General features: G+C 42.1%; 1 protein-coding gene across 1 annotated transcript in view; it reads right to left on the bottom strand.

The window, feature by feature from the left end:
• DMXL1 (Dmx like 1) overlaps positions 1–17,798 on the bottom strand; it is a 288,913-nt gene that overhangs the window by 139,486 nt on the left and 131,629 nt on the right. Inside the window, exons 4-5 of the mRNA XM_073554312.1 lie at positions 15,316–15,394; positions 13,251–13,383 (exon numbers count right to left, since the gene is read on the bottom strand). Of these exons, the coding sequence (XP_073410413.1) occupies positions 13,251–13,383; positions 15,316–15,394 (212 nt within the window). The remainder of the gene's footprint in view (positions 1–13,250; positions 13,384–15,315; positions 15,395–17,798) is intronic.

The raw sequence follows: 17,798 nt of genomic DNA, 5'->3' as shown, positions 1-17,798 counted from the left end.
CATCGGATGTACTATCCCGTCCGATGGCAATAAGGGTTAATAACCACCCTCTGTTTCCTATCTCTGAGCCAGCTCTTAATCCACTTACACATATTTTCCCCTATCCCCATTGTTCTCATTTTATGCATCAACCTTTTGAGTGGCACCGTATCAAAAGCTTTTCAAAAAGCCCATAAACACCATGTCCACTGCGTTCCCTTGGTCCAGTCTGGAACTTACCTCTTTCACAGAAACTCATCAGATTAGTCTGACAGGAACGGTCCCTCGCAAACCCATGTTGATATTGGGTCATGAGGTTATTCTTCTTCAGATTCTCCAGTACAATATCTTAGAAAACCCTCCAGGATTTTACCCACAGTAGAGGTTAAGCTTACTGGCCAATAATTTCCAAGTTCAGTTTTAGTCCCCTTTTTGAATATTGGCACCACATTTGCTATACGCCAGTCCTGTGGTACAGACCCTGTTATTATGGAATCTTTAAAGATTAAAAATAATGGTCTATCTATGACTGTACTTAATTCCTGCAGTACTCGGGGGGTGTATCCCATCCAGGCCCGGGGATTTGTCAATTTTAGTGATTTTTAGACACCGCCGAACTTCCTGCTGGGTTAAGCAGATGACATTTAATGGAGAATTTTTTTTTTTATCACTGATCATATTGTCTGTCACGGGATTTTCTTGTGTAAATACAGCTGAAAAAAGTTATTTAGGCTGGTTTCACACTTGCGTTTTTTTGTACTTTTTTTTAGCGCAAAAAAAAGCATGCGTTTTTCCCCCCCATACTTTAACATGGGTGCGCATAGGTGCGCATACACATGCGTTGTTACGCGCATGCGTCTTTTTGTAGTGCGCGCTCGGGCGCACAAAATGAATCCTTTTGCATTTTTTGTGCGTCCGACTTGCCCCCAAAAAACTAATGCGCACGCAATGCGTTTTTTACAGCAAAACACCCATTATAGTCTATGGGTGCGCATACGTGCGCATTGTAATGCGCACGTATGCACAAAAAAACGCACCAAAACCCACAAAAAAAAAAAAATCGCAAACGCATGATGTTTTTTTTCATGCGTTTGTGTGCGCAAAAAAACGCACAGCCGAAAAAAGCAAGTGTGAAAGTATCCTTAGCATATTGGCTTTTTCCTCATACACTATTTCACCCAGACTACTTTTAAGAGGACCAACACTATCATTTTTTAGTTTCCTACTATTTATGTAGTAAAGAATATTTTGGGATTATTTTTACTTTCTCTGGCAATGAGTCTGTCTGTCTCAGTCTTTGCTGCCTTGATTTGCTTTTTAAAGAATTTATTTAATCTTCTGTATTTATTTAATGCCTCCTCACTACCTACTTGCTTTAATTCTCTAAATGATTTTTGTCACTTATTGCGCCCCATACAGCTCTAGTTAACCATAGTGGTTTCCTCCTATTTCTAGCACGTTTATTCCCATACAGTATATATTGTGCACAGGTCCTATTCAGAATGCTAATAAACGTCTCCCATTTTCTTTGTGCATTTTTATGTCTCAGGATTAGATAATTGTACAAATATCACATCTCATCCGCTGGAAATTTGCCTTCTTGAAGTTTAGTGTCCTTGTAACCCCTCTACTACACATCTTATTAAAGGATACATGAAAACTTATTATCTTGTGATCACTATTACCCAAGAGACCCTCAACCCTTATATTCGATATGCGGTCTGGTCTGTTGGTTAATATTAGGTCTAGCAGTGCCCCCCCTCTTGTTGGGTCCTGAACCAGCTGTGAACGGTAAGGGTTTCTCATAGTTGTCAAAAACCTATTACCTTTGCTGGAACTGCAGCTTTCGGTTCCCCAATGTATTTCAAGGTAGTTGAAGTCCCCCATAATATTGACTTCTCCTTGAGTTGCCGCTTCATCTACCATATATACTTGAGCATAAGCTGACCCGGGTATAGACCGACCCCCCTAATTTTGCCACAGAAAACTGGGAATACTTATTGACTTGCGTATAAGCCTAGGGTTAAATGGTGGTCCAAGAAGATACTCCATAAATACCCCCCATATGCTGCTCCACAAGGGTTAATGCTGCCCCATAAATAACCCCCATATGCTGCTCCACAAGGGTTAATGGTGCCCCATAAATACCCCCCCATATGCTGCTCCACAAGGGTTAATGCTGCCCCAAAAAATGCTCCATAAATACCCCTTATTTGCTGCTGCTGCAATAAAAAAAAAAAAAATGACATACTCACCTCTCCGTCGCTGGGGGCCAGGTGCCGGTGTCCTGAGCCCCTGGCAGTGGCGATAGTCACCTGTCCCAGTTCGCGCCCTCTGCCGTCACAACAGGAGGACCCGGAGACACAGCAGTGCACGGCTTGGAACGGGGACAGGTGAATATCACTCTGACCCCATCATACTCACCTCTCCTAGTGCAAGGTCCTCTCTGCAGCGGCAGCCCCTGTTTCTCCCTCTGCCGTCTGCTTCCTGCATTCAGCTGGTCATGTGGTACCGCTCATTAAACTCAAATATGCGCATATTCATGAGTTTAATGCGTGGTACCACGTGACCGCCGAATGCAGAAAGCAGACGGCAGAGGGAGACGCAGGGGCTGCAGAGAAGTGCCAGGAGAGGCGAGTATGATCTCTGACACCCCCGCTCCCCCTCCCACCCCCGGTATATGACTCGCATATAAGCCGAGGGGGACTTTCAGCCAAAAAAAATGGGGTGAAAATCTTGGCTTATACACGAGTATATACGGTATTTGCTTTACGTGGATATTCTCCGTGACTTCCATTATTTTTGGAGACATATCAAACCCCTATCAATAATTTATTTTTTTCCCCTCCCCTTATCTCCACCCACAGCAACTACATTCTCATTCTACATTTTCATTAGATTCACATATATTATCAGGCAGGATGGGTTTTAAGGATGATTTTACATATAAACACACACATCACCAGCGCTTATTTGTACGGTCATTTCTGAACAGACTATAGCCCAGCCATGGCTCTCATCCAGCCATGTCTCAGATATCCCCACCATGTCATAATTATGTTCCAAGAAAGTTAATTCTAATTCCTCCATTTTGTTGGTGAAGTTTCTGGCATTAGTATACATACACTTTATGTATCTCTCTGTACCTCTATTTTTTCTCAAATTATTAACTGTTCCAACCCCACCCCCCATTTCAGTATTTGTGCCCAGGTCACTATCGGCACTGTCTTCCCCTCCTATAACATGAATACCCTCTCCCCCCAGTCCCTAGTTTAAACACTCCTCCAACCTTCTAGACATTTTCACCTCCAGCACAGCTGTACCCTCCCCATTGAGGGGCAGTCCGTTCCTAGCGTAGAACCTGTTGCCAACTGAGAAGTCGGCCAACTTCTCCAGGAACCCAAACCCCTCCTTCCTACACCAATTCCTGAGCCACTTATTTATCTCCCTAATCTCCCATTGCCTCTCGGGCGTGGCACAGGCATTATTTCAGAAAATACCACCTTGGAGGTCCTTACTTTAAACTTGCGGCCTAATTCCCTGAAATCATCTTTAAGGACCTTCCACCTACCTCTAACTTTGTCATTTGTGCAAATGTGCACCACGACTGCTGGATCCTCACCAGCCTCTCCCAATAATCTGTCAACCCGATCAGCGATGTGTCCAACTCAAGTGCCAGGTAGGCAGCACACTGTTCAACGATCCCTATCTGTTCCCCTAATAATTGAGTCCCCCATTACCAGCACCTGTCTGGCCTGCCTTGCTCTCCTATTTTCCCCTTACTGGAGAAGACACTCCTCTGCCTTTCAGAGGACATGCCTTGCTGCAGCAGTGCTACCCCTGTACTGACACTCCCCTCATTTGCCAACTTAGCAAACTTATTGGAGTGTGCCAGATCAGGACTAACCTCCCTGGTGCTCTTCCCTCTACACCGCCTTCTGTCACCCAGCTAGCTGCCTCATTGTCCTGCAGCTCCATACTACCATCCTCCCCCACATATATCCCATTGAGCGTCAGCTCAGTGAGCAGCAGACTCCTTTCCATATTGTCTATGGATCTCAGTGTTACCAGCTGCACATTTAGATCCAGTATCTGGGCTTCCAAATGCACAACGTGCTCACATCTCGCACAGCAGTATCCACGCTCGACCGGCTGTTCAAGGATGGCATACATGTGGCAAAATGTACACTGGATGGCACTGGCAATAGTGGAGCACATTTCCTAATGGGGATTGCACCAGACAGAAATGTTATGTAAAAAGAAATATAAAGTGTTAATAAAATATAACAGCAATTCAGTAATACCTCCCTTGTAAACTCCCTGAATCCAAAGTCACTGAATCACAAAGTCACACACTTCCCACCGTTCGCACTTATGCTCCGGTCACACTCAGCTCGCTCCCACTCGCTAAGCAGAAGATTTAGAGATTTTTTTCCCCTTCAGTAGCAAATCACCCTGCAGCTCACTGCACTTCCAATAGGATGTATTTCTGGATATTCCTTGTTTCATCCATGATGGTGGCTTGGATGCTTATCAAGCCTCGACCACCCTCCTTTCTGTTGGTATACAATCTTTGGGTGCTAGATTTAGTGTGGAAACCTCCATTCATTGTCAGGAGCTTTTGGGTCTTCACATCTGCTGCTTCCATCTCTTCTTTTCGCCAGCACACTATACCAGCAGGGTATCTGATAACTGGCAGGGCATATGTATTGATGGCACAGATTCTATTCTTCCCATTGAGCCAACTCTGCAGGACCTGTCTTACCCTTTGATGGTATTTGGATGTTGCTGCTTTCCTTGCCTCCTCATCATGGTTACCATATCCCTGTGGGATGCCGAGGTACTTGTAGCACGTTTGTACATCTGCTATGTGCCCTGCTGGTAATTCCACTCCATCAGTCTTGACTACCTTGCCTCTCTAATACCAACCAGCTGCACTTCTCTAGTCCGAAGGACATCCCGATGTCTTCGTTGTAGATCCTTGTCAGGTGGATCAGTGAATTGATGTCTCATTCGTTTTTCGCATACAGCTTTGTGTTATCCACGTAGGAGGTGGCTGATGGGGTTTCCACTTTTGAACTTGTATCCATAACCAGAGTCTGAAATTATCTGACTGAGGGGGTTCAAGCCTATGCAGCACAGCAATGGGGACAATGCATCACCTTGATATATGCCGCATTTGATGGTCACTTGAGCTAGTTGTCTTGAGTTGACTTCCAATGTTATTCTTCATTGTCCCATTGAGTTTCTGAGGAAAGTTCTTAATTTCCTGTTGACATTGTAGAGAGCCAAGCATTCAGAGATCAATGTGTGTGGTATTGAATCATAGACTTTCCTGTAGTCAATCCAGGCTGTGCAGAGATTGGTCTGTCTGGATCTTGAGCAACTGCCCTATCTACTAGGAGCTGGTGCTTAGAGCCACTGGTGTTGGTCCCAATGCCTTTCTGAGCTGAATTCATGTACTGGTTCATATGGTTCTGTAGCTTGGTGGCTATGATGCCTGACAGGAGTTTCCATGTTGTTGTAAGGCAGGTTATTGGGAGGTAGTTGGATGGAACTGTTCCTTTGTGAGGATCCTTCATTATCAGCATGGTTTATCCTTGTGTTTAGCCAAGCTGCGTGGTGGCCTGCTTCTAGCAATTGGTTTATCTGCTTTGCCATGCGTTTATGTACCACTGTGAATTTCTTTAGCCAGTAGGTGTGGATCATGTCTGGGCCAGGTGCTGTCCAGCTCTTCATGTTCTTGACCCACTGTTGGATGTCTGCTTCTGTAATGGTGAATGGTTCTTGCTCAAGGTGGTTGCTGTGTTTCATTCTCAGATCTTGCAGCCCCATTGCACTGGTGATGTGTGTTGTTTCCTTTCCTTCTCCCATATGTTCCTCCAGTATTTTTCAGTCTCTGCTATTGGTGGAGTTGCTGCCTTTGTGCTGTTACTCTGTAGTTGGGAGTACACCTTGGATGGTTCTATGGAGAACAGGGCAATTATCTTTTTGGCCTCAGCTTCTCTAGTGTATCTCCCTAGTCTTGCAGCCAGTGCTGTGAGCCTTTGTTTAGCAGTCTCTAGGGATTCAGTTGGGGTCAGGCCTTTGTGCTTGTCCAGGTTGATATTATTCTTTATCTTTACACCCTTCTGTATTTCTGTTAGTTGGATGACTTCCCTTTCTGTCACCTTGATTTTTGTCTCCAGTCTTCTTTTCCAAGGGGGAGGGGGCACATAGTTCTGTTGTTCTTGCTGGTTGTATAGTCAAGCATTTCCATGATTGCTGAGGCAGTAGCATAGATCAGTTTATTAGTTTGAGTTTTGGTGGTGGAAGGTATTGATGCAAGTCCTCTATTGGCATCTTCTAGCATAAGGTCTGGTGGTGTTTCCTTGCTGAACCTTGGCAGTCGATCTCTGGTATTGAAAATATTTAGTTTATCTAAGATCTTCTGTTTCAGATCATCTGCAGTGCTTTCTAGTAATGTTAATATAGATAGCAAAAATTAAGAGACCACTGAATAATTTTATAGAAATCAGCTTCTCTACATGTCTGACAGCCATTGCATCCCAGTGTCAGTTGAATTCTAACCAGAGTACACCTCATTCTACTCAATGCGCTTCTGATTAGGTGATGACCTGAACCAAATGTTATTTAACGAAGGAAAGTATAAAAAACCCTGCTGTGGTATTCACAATCCTCTTGCAATAGGACAAGTTGGATGGCAAAACAAGTTCTAGTAATATCCCAAAAGTAATAGGAATGAAAAAAGTTACTTTTAACCATGCCAAAGGAGTTGAAAATAAAAGTCTTGAGTGAAGAAAAGAAGGGCCCAATTCTGGCTTTACTAGCAGAGGGATAAAGTGAGCGTCATGTTGCCTCCAGTCTTAGAATTTCTAAAACGGCAGTTCATTACAACAGGGTCAAGCAGTAGACATTGGGGACAACAAAACGACTCTTTACTGACCGGGATGACCGTCATCTTATTCGAATGTCACTCAGCAACCGCAGGATGACATCAAGTGACCAACAAAAGGAATGGCAGCTGGGGTAAAGTGCATGGCAAGAACAGTTCATAACAGGCTCCTAGAAGCAAGGCTCAAGTCATGTAAAGCTAGAAAAAAGCCTTTCAATGAGAAGCAAAGGAGAGCCAGGCCAAAGTTTGCCAAAGACCATAAGGATTGGACCATAGAGGACTGTGAAATTTGGTGGAGAATTGGTGATGATCTGGGGATGCTTTAGCAAGGCTGGAATTAGGCAAGCTATTCTTTGCGAAGGATGTATGAAAAAAGCTGCATACAAGGATATTCTGGAAAAACAGTTGATTCCTTCTGCTCAGGCAATGTTTCCTAACTCTGAGGACTGTTTTTTCCAGCAGGACAATGCGCCATGCCACACAGCTAGGTCAATCAATGTGTGAATGAAGGACCACCACAACAAATCCCTGTCATAGCCAGCGCAATCTCCAGACCTGAACCCCATTGAAAACCTTTGGAATGTAATCAAGAGGAAGATGGATAGTCACAAGCCAGCAAACAAAGAAGAACTGCTTAAATTTTCGTACCAGGAGTGGCATAAGGTTACACAAAAGCAGTGTGGAAAACATGCCAAGATGCATGAAAGCTGTGATTAAAAATCATGGCTATTCCACAAAATATTGATTTCTGAACTCTTCCTAAGTTAAAACATTAGTATTGCTGTTCCTAAATTATTATGAACTTGTTTTCTTAGCATAATTTGAGGTCTGCAAGCACTGCATTTTTTTTGTTATTTTGACCATTTTTCATTTCCTGAAAATAAATACAAAATTTAGTGCTTGGGAATTCAGAGACATGTTGTCAGTAGTTTAAAGAATAAAAGAGTAATTTACCATACATTTTACTCAAAAATATACCTATAAAGAGAAAAATCAGACATACTGAAAATTTTGCAGTGGTCTATTAATTTTTGTCATACCTGTATGTATGTTTTAGGTGGGGGAGACCACTGCAAAATTTTCAGCTTTCATGCGTCTTGGCATGCTTTCCACCAGTCTTTCAAACTGCTTTTGGGTGACCTTATGCCACTCATGGTAAAAAGCAGTTCTTCTTTGATTGATGGCTTGTTACTTTTGAAGGTCACTTGATGTCATCCTGTGGTTGCTGAGTGACATTCGAATAAGAAGTAGGTCATATTGCAAGAGGATGGTCAACACCACAGAATGGTTTTTTATACTTTCCTCCATTAAATAAGATTTTGATCAGGTTATCACCTAATCAGAAGCACATTAAGTAGAATGAGGTGTACTCTGGTTGGAATGGAATGGCTGTCAGACATGTAGAGAAGCTGATTTTTATAAAACTGTGCAGTGGTCTCTTAATTTTTGCCAGAGCTGTATATGTGTGTATATGTATGTACTAGCTGAAGAGCCCGGCACTGCCTGGGCATAGTAACTAAAAATGGTTAGTTATAACAAATTATAATGATTATATCTATACCGGACTTCTACTCCTAATATTGCACATCATCCCGTCAGAGCAACCGGACTACTACCCCTAATATCCCACATAATCCCGTCAGCCAGGGCCACCAGACAACTACCACTAATATCCCACATCATCCAGCGCCACTGGAATACTACCACGAATATCCCACATCATTCCGTCACAGACGCCAGACTACTCCCCCTAATATCCCACATCATCCCGTCAGCCAGAGCCACCGGACTACTACCACTAATATCCCACATCATCCAGCGCCACTGGACTACTACCACTAATATCCACATCATTCCATCAGCCAGAGCCACCGGACTACTACCCCTAATACCCCACATCATCCGGTCAGCCTGGGGTCAGAACAAAGCGGAACGGTCCTAACTTACATCCCGGGGATCCCTTTAAGAGAGGCCTGAGGTCAGAACCAGAGCGCTGAGTGGATTTGTCCTGACTTCCATACCAATGAGCCCTTTAATAAAAGCCTGGGGTGAGAATCAGAGCGCTGAAGGATTTAACCTAACCTCCTTACCGGAGATCCCTTTAAGAAAGCCTGGGGTCAGAACCAAAGCGCTGGATGGATTTGCCCTAACTTCCATACCAATGATCCCTTTAAGAGACACCTGGGGTCAGAACCACAGAGCTGAGTGGAACGGTCCTAACTTCCATACAAGGGATCCCTTTAACCCCTTCATGACCCAGCCTATTTTGACCTTAATGACCTGGCCATTTTTTGCAATTCTGACCAGTGACCCTTTATGAGGTAATAACTCCGGAACGCTTCAACGCATCCTAGCGATTCTGAGATTGTTTTTTCGTGACGTATTGGGCTTTAGGTTAGTGGTAAATTTAGGTCGATAATTTTTGCGTTTATTTGTGGGGAAAAAACGGAAATTTCGCGAAAATTTCGAAAATTTCACAATTTTCAAATTTTGAATTTTTATTCTATTAAACCAGAGAGTTATGTGACACAAAATAGTTGATAAATAACATTTCCCACATGTCTACTTTACATCAGTACAATTTTGGAAACAATTTTTGTTAGGAAGTTATAAGGGTTAAAAGTTGACCAGAGATTTCTCATTTTTACAACAAAATTTATAAAACCATTTTTTTTTTAGGGACCACCTCACATTTGAAGTCACTTTGAGGAGTCTATATGGAAGAAAATACCCAAAAGTGACACCATTCTAAAAACTGCACCCCTCAAGCTACTCAAAACTACATTCAAGAAGATTATTAACCCTTCAGGTGCTTCACAGGAACTAAAGCAACGTGAAAGGAAAAAATGGACATTTTAATTTTTACAACAAAAATTTTCTTTGGCATCAATTTTTAAATTTTCACATGGGTAACAGGATAAAATGGATCCTATAATTTGTTTGGCAATTTCTCCTGAGTACACAGATACCTCATATGTGGTCATAAACCACTGTTTGAGCGCACGGCAGGGCCCGGAAGGGAAGGAGCACCATTTGTCTTTTTGAATGGAAAATTAGCTCCAATCGCTAGCGGACACCATGTCGCGTTTGAAGAGCCCCTGTGTGCTTAAATGACCCCATTATGGAAACTAGACCCCCTAAGGAACTTCTCTAGATGTGTAGTGAGCAGGTGCTTCACAGAAGTGTATAACGCAGAGCCGTGAAAATACAAATAATTTTTTTTCCTCAAAAAATGATTTTTTTAGCCCACTATTTTTTATTTTCACAATGGTAACAGGAGAAATTGGACCCCGAAAGTTGTTGTGCAGTTTGTCCTGAGTACGCTGGTATCTCATATGTGGGGGGGGGGGAACCACTGTTTGGGCACACGTCGGGGCTCGGAAGGGAAGTAGTGACGTTTTGAAATACCGACTTGATTGAATGGTCTACAGGCGTCATGTTACGTTTGTAGAGCCTCTGATGTGCCTAAACAGTGGAAACCACCCACAAGTGACCCCATCTTGGAAACTAGACCACCCAAGGAACTTATCTAGATGTGTGGTGAGCAGTTTGAACCCCCAAGTGCTTCACAGAAGTTTGTAACGCAGAGCCGTGAAAATAAAAAAAAAATTTCCACAAAAATAATTTTTTTAGCCCCCAATTTTTTATTTTCCCAAGGGTAACAGGAGAAATTAGACCCCCAAAGTTGTTGTGCAATTTTTCATGAGTATGCGGATACCCCATATGTGGGAGTAAACGACTGTTTGGGCACACGTCGGGGCTCGGAATGGAGGGAGCACTGTTTGACTTTTTGAACGCAAAATTGGTTGGAATAAATGGAGGCGCCATGTCGCGTTTGGAGACCCCGTGATGTGCCTAAACAGTGGAAACCCCTCAATTCTAACTCCAACCCTAACCCCAACACACCCCTAACACTAATCCCAACTCTAAACCTAATCACAAGCCTAACACTAATCCCAACCCCAATCCACCACTAACCCTAATCTTAACCCTAACAAAAATCCCAACCCTAATTTCAACCCTAACCCTATTTCTAACCCTAACCCCATTTCTAACCCTAACTCCAACCCTAACCCCATCTCTAACCCTAATGGAAAAATTTATTTTTTATTTTATTTTATTATTTGTGCCTACCTATGGGGGTGATAAAGGGGAGGTGTATTTACTTTTTTTTTTGTTTTGTGAGAGTTTATCACAGTGATCAAAATAAATGAATGAATCTGCAGCTTTGCAGATTCCAGCGGGTGCATTGCACATGCGCCCGCCATTTTCCAAGATGGCGGCGCCCATGATCCGGGACGGCGGGACATCGGGACGGCCAGAGGGACTTTGTAGGTACCGTGGGGGGTGAGGAGGGATCGGAAGGTGGGGGGAGCGGAGGGAAGGGGGAGGGGAGCTGATGTTAACGGCGGTGGCAGATAGTCTCCGTCCGTGGCAGGGGCTATTGCAGCATCGGCCATGGCTGGATTGTAATATTTCACCAAATTTCATTAGTGAAATATTAGAAATCGCTCTGATTGGCTGTTAAAAGTGAAACAGCCAATCAGAGCGATCGTAGGCACGTGGGGGCTAAGCCACGCCCCCTGGGGTTAACTATAAGGGTCCTCTGTGCGCAGGTCGGGTGACCTTTCAGTGACCCCGGTCACCCGATCTGCAGGGGGGCAATCAATTCATGACGCCACAAAGGCATCATGGGTCGTATTGGCACAACTTTTCATGACGCCTATGTGGCGTCAAAGGTCGGGAAGGGGTTAAGAGAGGCCTGGGGTCAGAACCAAAGCGCTGGATGGATTTGCCCTGACTTCCAAACCGGAGATCCCTTTAAGAAAGGCCTGGGGTCAGTACCAAAGTGCAGAGAGGATTTGCCCTAACTTCCATACCAATGATCCATTTAAGAGACCCTGAGGTCAGAACCACAGAGCTGAGTGGAACGGTCCTAACTTCCATACCAGGGATCCCTTTAAGAGAGGCCTGGGGTCAAAACCAAAGCCCTGGATGGATTTGCTCTGACTTCCATACCAATGATCCCTTTAAGAGGGAAGATGTGCCTACGGGATGGAGGATGTGTGATGGGGATATGGGTAAGGGGGGGGGATTCATTTCTGTCATGTGCTCTCTGCTCCTTTCAGGTGGGCAGACAATGGCTGGGAGCTTATGTTCCCAAAGATGCTAGATTTCTCCCACCATGTCAGTGTCTGCTGCTGAGGTGTTATCAAGTGGGAAAACTTGCTCATAGCAACCAATCACAGCTCAGCTACTTTTAACCAGCTCTGGCGAAATGAGAGATGCTTAGTGATTGGTTGCAAGGAAATCTGTTGCTCACAGCAACCAATCACAGCTCAGCTTCTTTTGAACAGCTCTGGTAAAATGAAAGATGCTTCGTGATTGGTTGGTGATACATACACACACACACACACACACTCTTTTATACATAGAGATATGTATATGTGGGGGTATATGTATATATATATATATATATATATATATATATATATATATATATATATATATATATATGTATATTATATATACACCGTATATACAGATTTTCAGCCCACTTTTTAAGGCTGAAAGTCCCCCTCTAAGGGCTTATATGCGAGTCATATACCGGGGGTCGGAGGGGGTGTCAGAGACCATTCTCACCCCCTCCTGGAATGTCTCTGCAGCCCCTGCTTCTCCGTAGGTCTCCTGCACCTGTGTTCAGGGTTACGTGGTAAAGCTCATTAAAGTCATGAATATGCACATAATCATGACTTTAATGAGCGGTACCACGTGACCGCTGAACGCAGGAAGACGACGACCGTGGGAGAAGCAGGGGCTGCAGAGAAGACCGTGCGCTAGGAGGGGGTGAGTATGATGGGGAGCAGAGCAATATTCACCTGTCCCAGTTCCACCGCCTTGCACCGCTCTGTGTCCCGGGTCCTCTGGCTGTGACGTTCAGCAGAGGGCGCGATGACGTAGTCAGTGCGCGCCCTCTGCTGAACGTCACTGCAAAGACCAAGGAGACACAGCGGCACTCAGCGATAGATCGGGGACCGGTAAATATCGCCAGTGCCGGGGGCTTGAGAAAGCGGCGACACCAGCACCTGGCCCCCAGCGACGAGAGGCGAGTATGTCATTTCTTTTTTAATTGCAGCAGCAATATATGGGGGGTATTTATGGAGCATCTTCTTGGACCACCATTAACCCTTGTGCAGCACCACCCTAGGCTTATACATGAGTCAATAAGTTTTCTCAGTTTTTTGTGGCAAAATTAGGGGGGTCGGCTTATATGCGGGTCAGCTTATACACGAGTATATACGGTATATAAAAATACTACACTCATTTATCATTTCTATAAGAAGAAGTACAGACATTTTGTATATAAGTATCTTACTTGCACTGCCAGATACAAGTCCAGTTGGTAAAATCCGTGTCTGGCTTCTCCTGAGAATCATCACTGGATAACTTTTCTATCGGAACATTGGACCATAGATGTAAAGTGCTCGAGCCAATTAACAGACGTGTTCCTGAAACAAATCGACATGTATTCACTAAGTTTGGGTTGTTATACTAAGGCCACTGTCACAGGGCAGAAATGTTGATAGGTGTTCAGCAATCAGTTGGTTTTTACTCTTAAACCAGAGAATATTCAAAACACTATAATGTGTGCATTATACAGTGGATCTAAAAAGTCTAGACATCTCTGTTAAAATGTCAGTTTTTGTCGTATAAAAAAAAAAAAAAAATCATACAAATAAGAATAATTTCATTACTTTTTTCACCTTTAATATCTATAGTTTTCGCAATTCAATTGAAAAATAAAGTGAAATCTTTTTGGGTGGAAACAGAAAAATAAAGGCATAAAGTATTATATATATGTACACCCTTAATATAATACTTTGTTGAAGTACCCTTTGAATTTATGACTGCATGGAATATTTAGAATTGAGAGTCCTCAGTGGTTGATACCTTTTAATGGCTAACTGAAAAGATGGTAACAAATTGCAAGCTTTTGAGACTACTCAGGTCTCTTCGTCAGGCTTGACTAATACAACATCTGAAGAATCACATTTATACACAAGACAGCACAGAAATAACGCAATAGATAAGACAAGTGATGTGAAGCAGAATTGTCATTATGGGAGAGGGTCGTGGCACGCTGCAAGGTGAAATTTCTCTTTATCTCCAGCTTTCTAGCTTAGGCCTGAAAGTTTTGATGGAAAATAGACTGATATTTGGAACTATTCAGATTTCCTTCCACTTTGACTAAAGCCCTAATTCCAGGTACTAAAAATCAGACCTAAAGACTAATGCTGCCATCACCATGCTTCACCGGTGTTCTTTTGGTGATGCACAGTAATGGCTTTATATCAAACACAGTGGACTCAGGGCCAAAAAGTTAAACCTTGGTCTCATCAGACCATAATAAGTTTTCCCTTATGCTTTTGGCTGATCTGATGTATGTTTTGGCAAAGATAGTGCCACATGTAAGCCATTTCTTGAGGACTGTCTTCATAACGTTCCATGGTACATCAAATGCCTTTGTACCCTTCTCCTTACTGATAGCCTTCAACAATGAGATACCTTTGCTGTGTTTTAAGTGGTTTACAGACCATGACTTTTGCTGTAAAATGCCACTATGAAAATTTCAGAAAATAGTTTTAGTACAGCTAAACTTTATAGTAAGTAAATCAGACTCACTGTAAATGATGGCGGTTTTGTACTGACTACTATTTAATATGAGTTTAAATCTGATTTGCTAATTCTGAACATAACCATGTCCCCAATTATAAAATAGAGCGTTCACACTTAAGCAACCACATCATTTAAGTTTTGATAATTCTGAGCGCGGAAATGAAAGTATTTCAGTTTATTTCAAAATGGATTTGTACAGATTGTACAAGACATTAAAAGTGGAAAAAGTTCTGAAATGATTCTTCTTGGCATGATTTTTTACGAGAAAAAATACTGGCATTTTAACATGGATTTGTAGACTTGTTATATTCACTGTACAAAATTCTTAATTTGCATTTTCCTTTGAGGATTTTGGCTTGCTAATATGCGTGCAAGATACTGACAAAAATACTGCAGCACAAAGGAAAACCTGCTACACGTAACATAAGCGTGGATATAACACACACCCATTAGTCAAGTGGGAAGTCCTACTGAACGACTGACAGCAATATCTGTATGCAGTCATACAAGAAGGACTGCCAATTAATGAGTAAACAAACACCAGGGATTTTAATAACATTTAGGTTTCACTAAAACTTTAGTCATAAAAAATGTATATCAACCTGATCAGCTCCTCTTGCTCTATTAACATGATGCCGGAAGGTCAGATACAAATCTCAACATAACAGGTTCCCTTTAAAATTAGTACAATATTAAAAATAGGTCATAATAATCATTTAAATACTAAAAGATACAGTGTGTCAGAATCCATAACTGCTGCTCACCTGTTGGGTCCCATGTTAAATTATGTGCAACAGAGTCCAAGACTATATGGCCACGTTTCTGCCACTGTGACTGAACTCCCTAGGAACAAAAAAATATTGCTTTAGTATTCTCTACTGAGGATTAGAATACAATTCAAAAAGTTAAAACTATTATTCTGATCATTTTTAAAAAAATTGATAATGCAGAAAAGCAGAAAAAAAAAATCCTAATATTCATTAAAATACAAATAACTACAGTGGTTACGGTACTTGTCAAAATTCACAGTTAGCTGTCATGTGCGTTTAACCGCCACGGGTGGATCGGAGCTCCACCCACGGCTGTTAACTGTTTAAATTCAACTGTGTGACAGCGGCCTTTAACATGCTCAGTCCAAAACCACATCACTCCGTCTGCCCATCGACGTCCCGTCACATGATCGCAGAGCGCCGATTTTTTGTCACGTCTGCCGGGAGTCTGCAGAAGGCCCACGTGCCTGCCATGATGATACTACTGTGAACGCTGGCCAATGACCCAAGAAGATAATGATTTCTGCTATACATAGCAGTGCTGTATAGCATAGGTCATTGAATGATCGCTGCTTCAAGTCTGCAAATAGGAGATTCAGTGAAAATTGGAAAGAAAAAAAAAAAAAAATTATGAACCCAACGCCCCCCTTCCATCCCACCCAACAAAAGTTCAAATCATTCCCCTTTTGCCCTATTGAAAAAAAAAAAAAAAACTAAAAAAAAAAACACACATAACACATTTGATATCGCTGTATTCAAAAATGTTGGATCTATCAAAATATAAAATAATTGAAAAAACTTAAACGTCAGAATTACAATGTTGCGGCTGCCAAAAAAAAGTAATATAAAATACAAGAGCCAATCACATCATATCTGTATCCCGCCCGAAAATGGCATCAACACAAAAGTTAGACCAGAGAAAAAAATAAATAAATAAATAAGCCATCACCCATTCCCAGATCCTGAAAAGATGGAAAAGATAAGAGGTCTCAAAAAAGGAAACAAATGCAAAAACTCTGTCATATAAAGTTCAAAAGATTTTTTCACCACTTATTGTAAATAAAAATGAAAATTATACATGTTTGGTATCTGCATACTCATACTGACCTGGAAAATCAGATTGCCAGGTCAGTTTTACCATATAGTGAACATGGTATATATATATATATATATATATATATATATATATATATATATATATATATAAAAATCTAAATAGCAACTGCAGGTTGTTTTTTTTTTTTGCAATTTCATCGAACTTGGAATTTTTTTTCCCCACTTTCCAGCAAATTATATGGTAAAATCAACAGTGCAATTCAAAAGTACAACTCGTCCCTCACAAATCAAGCCATCATACGGCCATGTTGACGAAAATCTAAAAAGTTAAGGGGAGAAAAATTAGAAAATGAAAAAATGGGAAATGGCTATAGCGTAAAAGGGTTAAATTAGAGTTATGTCACACAAAATAACGTTTCCCACATGTCTACTTTACATCAGCATTATTTTTCAAACTTTTTTTTGTTAGGAAGTTAGAAGCGTTAAAAATTGATCAGCAATTTCTCTTTATACCAACATCATTTACAAAATCAACTTTTTTTTTGTTTTAGGGACCACATCTCATTTGAAGTGATTTTGAGGGGCCTATGTGACAGAAAATAACCCAAAAGTTACATTATTTTAAGAACTACACTCCTTAAGAAGTTTATTAACCCTTTAAGGGCTTCACGTGCATTAAAGCAATGTGGAAGGAAAAAGTCTTAGTTACATACCGGTAATGGTATTTTTCAGAGCCCACGACAGCACTACGAGAGAGGGGATCCACCCTTCAGAGACAGGAAACCTACTGATACAAAAAGGCGGCACCTTTCCCACGCACCAGTTGGATTACAGAGCTCGAGAGGACCACCATGGTTTGTGGCAAAAATAAGTACAACACTCTAAAACCGAACAATTTCACACATGTGAAAACTTATTAGAGGAAGAAGTGTGTACCCACATGTGAAGGGAGGGAATCTAAGGATGCTGTCATGGATTCCGAAAAATACAATTACCGGTAAGTAACTAAGACTTTATTCGGTCTCCCATGACAGCACCACGAGAGAATTACAGAGAGGTAATAACTGCCTTAGGAAGGGACTACAGCTTGCAGCACCCTTATACTGAAGGCGAGATCTGAGGAAACACCCATTTCCAACCTGTAATGATTATAAAAGGTGGAAGGTAAAGACCACGTAGCTGCCTTACATATCTGGTTGATAGAAACTTCCAATCTCTCTGGCAATGAGGTTGCCATGGCTCAAGTGGAATGTGCCGTTAGCCCCTCTGGTGCCGGCCTGCCACTCGATGTATATGCTAGATAAAATAGCCTCCCTAATCCACCTAAAGTGTCTAAATCCTTTTCTGGTGCCCTGGATGGACACAAACAAGGCATTGTCCTTCTTCCAATGGTTAGTGATCGATAGGTACTCTAGCAGGCA

The sequence above is a fragment of the Dendrobates tinctorius genome, unplaced genomic scaffold (assembly GCF_039654945.1).
Source record: "Dendrobates tinctorius isolate UK_male_01 unplaced genomic scaffold, ASM3965494v1 ptg000003l, whole genome shotgun sequence".
Lineage (NCBI taxonomy): Eukaryota > Metazoa > Chordata > Amphibia > Anura > Dendrobatidae > Dendrobates > Dendrobates tinctorius.
Note: the sequence above shows the minus strand (reverse complement) of the source record. Positions and strands in the feature narration are given on the sequence as shown.